A 6,844-nucleotide genomic window follows, 5' to 3' on the forward strand; every position below is an offset into this window, starting at 1 on the left:
CGGCAATGCTGATCCTCTTTACCCATCTACTTTTTCACTGTCTACTAGTACAACTCGACTCGAAGTGTCCATCGGACAAGTGTTCCTGCTGTGTTCCCGTTATCTGTCCGATGAAATACTTGATACTAGCTACACACGCCCCTGAAGCGTTTTGGCAAATATGTCATCTTGCTCAAACACATCGTTTTTGAGACAAATCCAAGCGAGATTGGCTCAGTCGGTAGAGCGTGAGTCTCATAATCTCAAGGTCGTGAGTTCGATCCTCACATCTCGCACTTACATGTTTGCAGTTCACTTTTACTCCATCTTTGCTTGATGGTCAGTTCCGTCTGGTGCACTTGAGGTTCCTCTAGGAAAGAGAAGGAAACCAAATGACACACATTTTCATCGTAATACCTTTGAAACTTTAACATGCTGAAAACGACATGTAGAAGCAAAATCCATAAACCTAATGTGAGGACGTGACAGGCACCCTCCTCGTTCCCGTTGCAGGTTTGCATCTGACAGGAGTATTTGGACTGAATACAGTCATAACTTTGCGTTTTCAGAAAGGAAAAAGAAGGGTGGGTGGGGCATGTGAAGAGTGTGATACTAGTACACGGCTGATCAGCGTACACAAACCCCGAAAACGTACCAATTCCCATATTGGTTTAGCGATGGTACATTTCGTCATGAAAGCTTCCCTTACAAATGTTACAGTCCGAATCAAAAGATGTTTAATGGATCCGTCAAGACAACAGTAAGGTGGACAGTCGCCGAACTGCTAATTGTTGAAAGCGCGGAACACAATATGATATAAACATAAACAAGATAAGACTTGCAACCTACTGGTGTTGACATCAACAAAGCGCTTTACACTTTGATAACATTTGGCCAGCAAAATATATAACCGTGGCTCATGTAAAAAAAGGGGTAGTTATTAAAGTCCTTCAGACGAATCGCTGCAGGAAAGTGCTACGGGGTTTTAGATCTGACTGCCGCCCCAATCTGCATCAAAATCCATCCCACTTGCGCTAGACGCCGAATTGAAGTACGGTCAGCTGCGGAGAAATCTATATAGTGCTACTGACTGAATAGCCTCGGCACACTACAGGATTGCGGGATCTGGGTGGGTGACAGAATAGCCCTCCCAGATATCTCTACAACAGGCCAGTAGAATTCCCCAACCTGTAGCAGGCGTTAAAGAGTGAGAGAACTCTCCACATCGAGCATTATCGAATTCATAAAGTTAACCCGATATTAAGGCTCAGTGGAAGGCAATGGTAAGGATTTGTATGCAGGGAAGGTACTCATGAATGCTCTATCACACATTGCGAATTTGATCCTTTTCCGAGCCAAACCACCAACTTGATTCCTCAAATGTGTGAAATGCGGCCTGATTGAGTCGTGATCTTGGACTCGCACTCTTGCTGTCAGATTATGTAGCCCCTGATGGCCGATTTAAACACGATCAATATGCAACCTGGTGGAAGGGTTTCTTGCCGTTGAACACACTCTGTCAGCACTCGTTAAAAAAGTCGTTTCTATTTGAAGCAATGTCTTTGTCGATCATTATCCCTTGGTAGTCCTCGAAACATTGGGAAGGAGATATGGACCGAACTCTCTGTGCGCTCAAACGCGTATCAATCAACATTATGCAATTCGTCAGGGTGGTTGACAACAGCAATGATCTCACAGCAATGTCAAACAAGTGAACTAGTATCGTTTATGCAAGGACCATTCAGGAGCCACCCATGCCCACACGACACAAAAATGTGTTGGAGGGACGATGCCTGATGGTACTACACTGCAAAATAGAACGGAATGAACGTATTACAAAATAAAACTCCACAACGCCAGCCTCTGACTTGGCGGTCCATTCAAGATGGGGGTATCAAACTTTGGTCCATTCAGCGGACATGTCCAAGGATGCCAGACGGTAGGCCCTCAAGACTGCAGAACGGCAAAAAAACAATACCCGACCGCAAATTGCGAGATGTGAGGATCGAACTCACGACCTTGAGATTATGAGACTCACGCTCTACCGACTGAGCCAATCTCGCGTTGTGAACGTCGTCCATGCGCTGAAACTTATACGATTTGTCTCCCATTGAAACGCGGCAAGTGCTGCCTGGACCCTATAATTTACCCTCTGTTCGGATTTCATTGCCGCGGCAAAATTGCCGGTAAATTGTAACAGGGTGTATGGTTCCGAACGCTCACACCTCTCCCCGCGGAAGGTACAAATCCGTTGTTTTGGTTTTTTGCTCGTTTACCTTTTAGAGACCCTTGTACCAAAGTGCCATATGCCTCGTCCAACTCCGAACGCCGTGTGTGTCGGGTGTTGTGCTCAGCGTGACAAAGTGAGCGGACCCAAGTTCCTGATGCAGCACGCACACGCACAGTCGTTTTGTGTGTGTGTATGTGTGCGTGTATGCGTGTGTGCGTGTGCGTGTTGTGGTGCGTCTATGTGTTCTGTGTGCACGTATCTTGCCTTGTTGAACGTATTGGAGGGTCCAAAATTCACGTTCATGTGGGGAATACACACGGCAATCTCCGGAGTCTCTCCGCGTCTATTCAGGGATCTTCCCCCTTGCGTATGTAGTAGCTGTAATAGTAGTTTAATGAAGACCCCTCCTACTTTTGGAGTCTTTGGGGACGGCCACCCGTCTTTGCCGCCGCCACCCTTCCGCAACCAGGTGGTCGCGAATTATTAGATTTGTTACACGCGTATTAAATATGTGTAGCGTAAAGGTTTTGATAAATAATTTTTTTTTGTTTCGTTGCACTGTGTCAGTTTCATTTGGCACAAAACACAGCCGTTGGCCGTTGACTGGTTTCCCAAAAAACGGCAGATCGGTGGGCTCCGTCTTGCAAGCGTTTGGCGTAGTTGGAATTTGGGGTCTTGTCAACTTACGGGTCGCTGCTTGTGTCAGAAATTGAAAAGGAGTTAGGGTAACCCCCTACTGGGAGACCCTTAACTGTCAACCCCCGTAAGATATCTCGATTGTGTTTGGAGGCGAGTTTCAATCCAAACGTCCAAAAAAAAAAATACATCCAGAGATTCTCCCGTAACTCCCGTAACAGAACAAGAGAACAGAAAAAAAAAAAAAACCACCGGAAAATGCGCTAGATCTTTCTTAATCCGCCTACTTGCCGGGGTTTTGCCTCAAGTAAACGAGGCTGTTCAAAAGGCTTTTCTGTTTTGAACTCCGGAGGGCCACGCGGCGATACTGGGTGACATATGAGTTAGCGTTCCATGAGCATTTCCCCCCCGTCCCAGCTGGACGCTGCCCGCCTCCAAAGACAAAAAAGAATTTTGAACGATTTTAAAAAAGCGACATCACTTTCGTATGTCTTTTTTTTGACTTTTTGACCTATTGCATTGTCTTTTCATTCCCAATAGTCTTTTACTTTTCTTGTTGGCTTGAGCAAGAGCTGTCGCGTGGCTTTCTTTCGCAAACCCGCACGAACAACCGGCATCCATCGGCCGACCACCGTGCGCTAGGTTCGTCCGATCCCCCGTTTTTGTCTTCCAACCACGGAAGCCACCGCGACCGCCTCCAAGAGCGATCACGTAGTGCTGTCAAAAAGCATCTGTAGAAAAGAAAAAGATAAAAAAGAAAAATAAAAAACCTCGACGGACGACTTTTGGTTGGCAGGGAAAAAGAGCTGTTGTTAAAGACATAAGGGTCGTTGATCTCCGCTGTATCCCCCTCTCGTTTAAATCCTCGCCTTGCTCTCGGACGCGTCTCGCGGTTCGCCTCCTCCTCGTCGTCCATTAAAGACACGCTCGACTCACTCCAGACGCATACCGAGTTGGCTTTTTTTTTCCTTTTTTTTCTGGGATTGTGGCGGTCTTTGCAGTCTTTTAGATCCGAGTTTGGCATTTTCATTCAATGTCGTCTTTACTTTTTACGCCGGGAGATCTGCTGATGAACCAGCAATTCCTCTCGTTCCCCGTCAACACATTTCCTAGTGCCCAGGCTCCCGACATGCAGCAGTTCTTTGATAGTCATCGAATGACCCCCATATACGAGTCGACCACGGGCGCGACAAATCCTGAACAGCCTGCTGCGCAGGCTTTGTCCCAGTCAGATCACGAGGAACAGCCAGTTGATGACCTAGACGACCACGATATGGAATCCGATGTTGAAGAGGTTGATGAGCCAAATCCTAAAGCTTTAGAAATGTCGTCCACATCAACAGAGATGACTACCACAGGTAAAACACCGCAGAAGCCACGTCGTCGGCCACGCGCGACTCCCGAACAGCTTGCCATCTTGGAGGAAACTTACAAAGTAAATACCTCGCCTCGAGGACGACTGCGCGCCGAATTGGCCAAGCGGTTGGGCATGACGGAGCGCTCTGTTCAAGTATGGTTCCAAAATCGGAGAGCCAAAGTCAAGTTGAACGAAAAGAGAGCGCGATTGAGGCAGTTGCGTGGTATGGCTTGTCTACAAGCTGCTGCCTCTGCCGTTATGAGACCCGGAACTGATGGAAAGAGGCCAATTGTGGCCAACCCACTCTCCGCGACTGCAGCTGCTGCGCTCATGCCTGGGTCAAACGCTATCCGCTCAATGTTACCGAGCGCCTTGAATGCACTGTTGCAACAGCCTCAGATTCAACAACAGCAACAACTCTCGCAACAGCAACATGCTCAACAACAACAACAACAGCAGCAGCCGCCGCAACAACTCTCGCAACAGGAATTGCAACCACAGCAGTCAAACCAGCAAGCCGTGTGGCCGCAAATGGATCCCACACTCGCTTCTCGCGGGATTCCCTCAGTTGGGCCAGTTGCCATATCTCAACCACAACAGTCAGTCACTCTTGGATCCACTGTCGTCGCCTCAAATTCTCAACCCATAGCATCACCAACAAGCACACCCAGCATCCCGTCCCCGCTCCAAAACTCTCCAGTAGCATCTCCTCTCCCGAGCCCATTCAACACCAAATCTACCATTCCCATCCTCCTCCCAACGATTCCCCTCTCTGTCGACGCAGTCACGATCGGAACATGGCACCGCATGTCCTATTCGACAGAGATGACCGTCTTTACGGAATTCCACTTTGGGACCCAGTGTATCCGAACTACCATTACGGATTTACCCGCTACTCATGTGAGGATTTCCATTCCCTTTGCGACTCTTATGGGGATCTCTCTCACACCTGCGGATGAATCCGTCTACGATGCGGATGTGGTTGTGGAATTGGTTCAACCACCGCTTTTTGAAATGTTTATGGGAGGTGTTTGGGCACCTTGCCATGATTTTACCGAACATCGTGCTGCATCAACGACACTTACGCATGTGTTCCGCGGACTTGCCTCAGAGCTTCATGCGGAACTCGTGTCCGCTGCACAGCAATCACATCTTGTTCGACATGCCATCTTGCGCTCTGCTGGTCGGATGCGCAGGAGAAGGAGTTCGGCAACTTCCGTCTCGAGCGTTTTGAGTATGGCGGAATCGGTTGCAATGGCACCGGTTCCCTCTCGGAGTAGCTTTGATGCTAGCTGGGTTGGAGACTATCAAGATGGGCTTGATGGTCAAGCCAAATCGATTTTGGCATGAGAAGATCTGTAGTTGAATGTATCTAGTCTGTTTTTGATATCCATTTTGCCCCCCCAACATTCTTTGTAGTTATCTTTTTTGTTTTTCGCTTGGTTTTTATACCCCTTCTGTGAAGGCGAGTAGGATGGCTGGGGGCCGTTTTGTATAGTAGAAAGGAAGTCAGAATGCATTGTTTAGATTATAGTTGGAACTTTATTGGGACCGAATAGTCTCTCCTTTGTGTACAAGTTTTTTGATATGAAACACATCATTCCCGTATGAGTACTCGTTTGCATTCTTCCTTTGCATTCTTTCTAGACGTGAATCGTCATTTGAAATGTACTGTAGTCCGTTGATGCAATGCTTTTCGCGCCGACGAACAGCCTGAGTCTGGATTATTCACCAAAGTGAATACAAAATGGTATCATTTGACTGTGGCGATGCCCAACCTCCATCCCGCACCCTTAAAGTATTTAACTATTCAAACAATGATCGACCTTGATCGACCACGATCGACACCGGTGGAGAACGGGATCGCGGACTCCCTATTTTTAGACTGCAAATTGAAATGATGGCGAAGACGATTCAACTTTGAACGGATTGTAATTCCGAGGTTCCGCAACCGTTTGGGTGTGAACGTCGCCATCTTTTGCTCCACCATTTTTGTCTTTATAGGAATGGAAAGAGGTACTTAGGTTGCGCAGTGTTGCAGGAGCATCCAATCACACCAGACAGATTTCTAACGCAAACATGTCCTACTACTTTCCATCCGTAACGCTCACTGACATTCCTCGCTTTCCACTAACGAATGCCTACAAACGACCCAGCTGCACCACGCCGCCCCCCAAAACTTCTATCTCTCGTAATTCCGTTCGTCTGTGCCTAGAAAAGAACAAGACAGTATTGTACTCTAGAGAACAAGTCATTTCCCGGGTGACCATCCGCGGCAAAAATCCGGGCAATGATGGAAATTTCTCTTACTATATACTCTCATTCAGCGACTTTCCCGGGAAAGAGAGTGGGGTTGCATCACTTGAGGAAGGTTTGGCGGTTGAGGATATGAGAGTTGTTGGAACCGAGGTTCGAGGACTTGTCACATTACGGGTTGCTGAGTGGGTGGCGAATGATGAGCAAACACCCACGTTGAACGTGGAGGCCTCCCTCAATCAATGGTCCACTCACATCAGCGTCACGGCAAGCAGAGTGGGAGCGGACCCGTCAAGAGATGTTGGGTGGGACTTGTACGAATTTGCATTTCCTTGCGGACAAGGTTGTCCGATTGGGGACACAGTGGAAGCAGCGATTGACAAGGC

The 6,844-nt window shown here is 47.8% G+C and overlaps 2 protein-coding genes and 2 non-coding genes across 4 annotated transcripts; 3 read left to right on the plus strand and 1 right to left on the minus strand.

Annotated features, from left to right (window-relative positions):
* The first annotated feature begins 202 nt into the window (after window positions 1–202).
* SPPG_10107 lies at window positions 203–275 on the plus strand. Its single transcript has one exon. It is a non-coding gene; the product is annotated as a tRNA-Met (tRNA).
* A 1,694-nt stretch (window positions 276–1,969) lies between these two features.
* Window positions 1,970–2,042, minus strand: SPPG_10108. The gene has a single exon. It is a non-coding gene; the product is annotated as a tRNA-Met (tRNA).
* A 1,283-nt stretch (window positions 2,043–3,325) lies between these two features.
* Window positions 3,326–5,813, plus strand: SPPG_05154 (uncharacterized protein). The gene has a single exon (XM_016753379.1). The coding sequence runs from the start codon at window positions 3,879–3,881 to the stop codon at window positions 5,550–5,552; it is 1,674 nt and encodes a 557-aa protein (XP_016607816.1). The 5' UTR covers window positions 3,326–3,878; the 3' UTR covers window positions 5,553–5,813.
* A 326-nt stretch (window positions 5,814–6,139) lies between these two features.
* Window positions 6,140–6,838, plus strand: SPPG_05155 (uncharacterized protein; the record flags this gene model as incomplete). The annotated part of the gene is made up of 2 exons (XM_016753380.1): window positions 6,140–6,763; window positions 6,823–6,838. The coding sequence occupies exons 1-2, from the start codon at window positions 6,282–6,284 to the stop codon at window positions 6,836–6,838; spliced, it is 498 nt and encodes a 165-aa protein (XP_016607817.1). The 5' UTR covers window positions 6,140–6,281.
* Between the last annotated feature and the right edge of the window lie 6 nt (window positions 6,839–6,844).

This window comes from Spizellomyces punctatus (genome assembly GCF_000182565.1).
Source record: "Spizellomyces punctatus DAOM BR117 chromosome Unknown supercont1.8, whole genome shotgun sequence".
NCBI lineage: Eukaryota > Fungi > Chytridiomycota > Chytridiomycetes > Spizellomycetales > Spizellomycetaceae > Spizellomyces > Spizellomyces punctatus.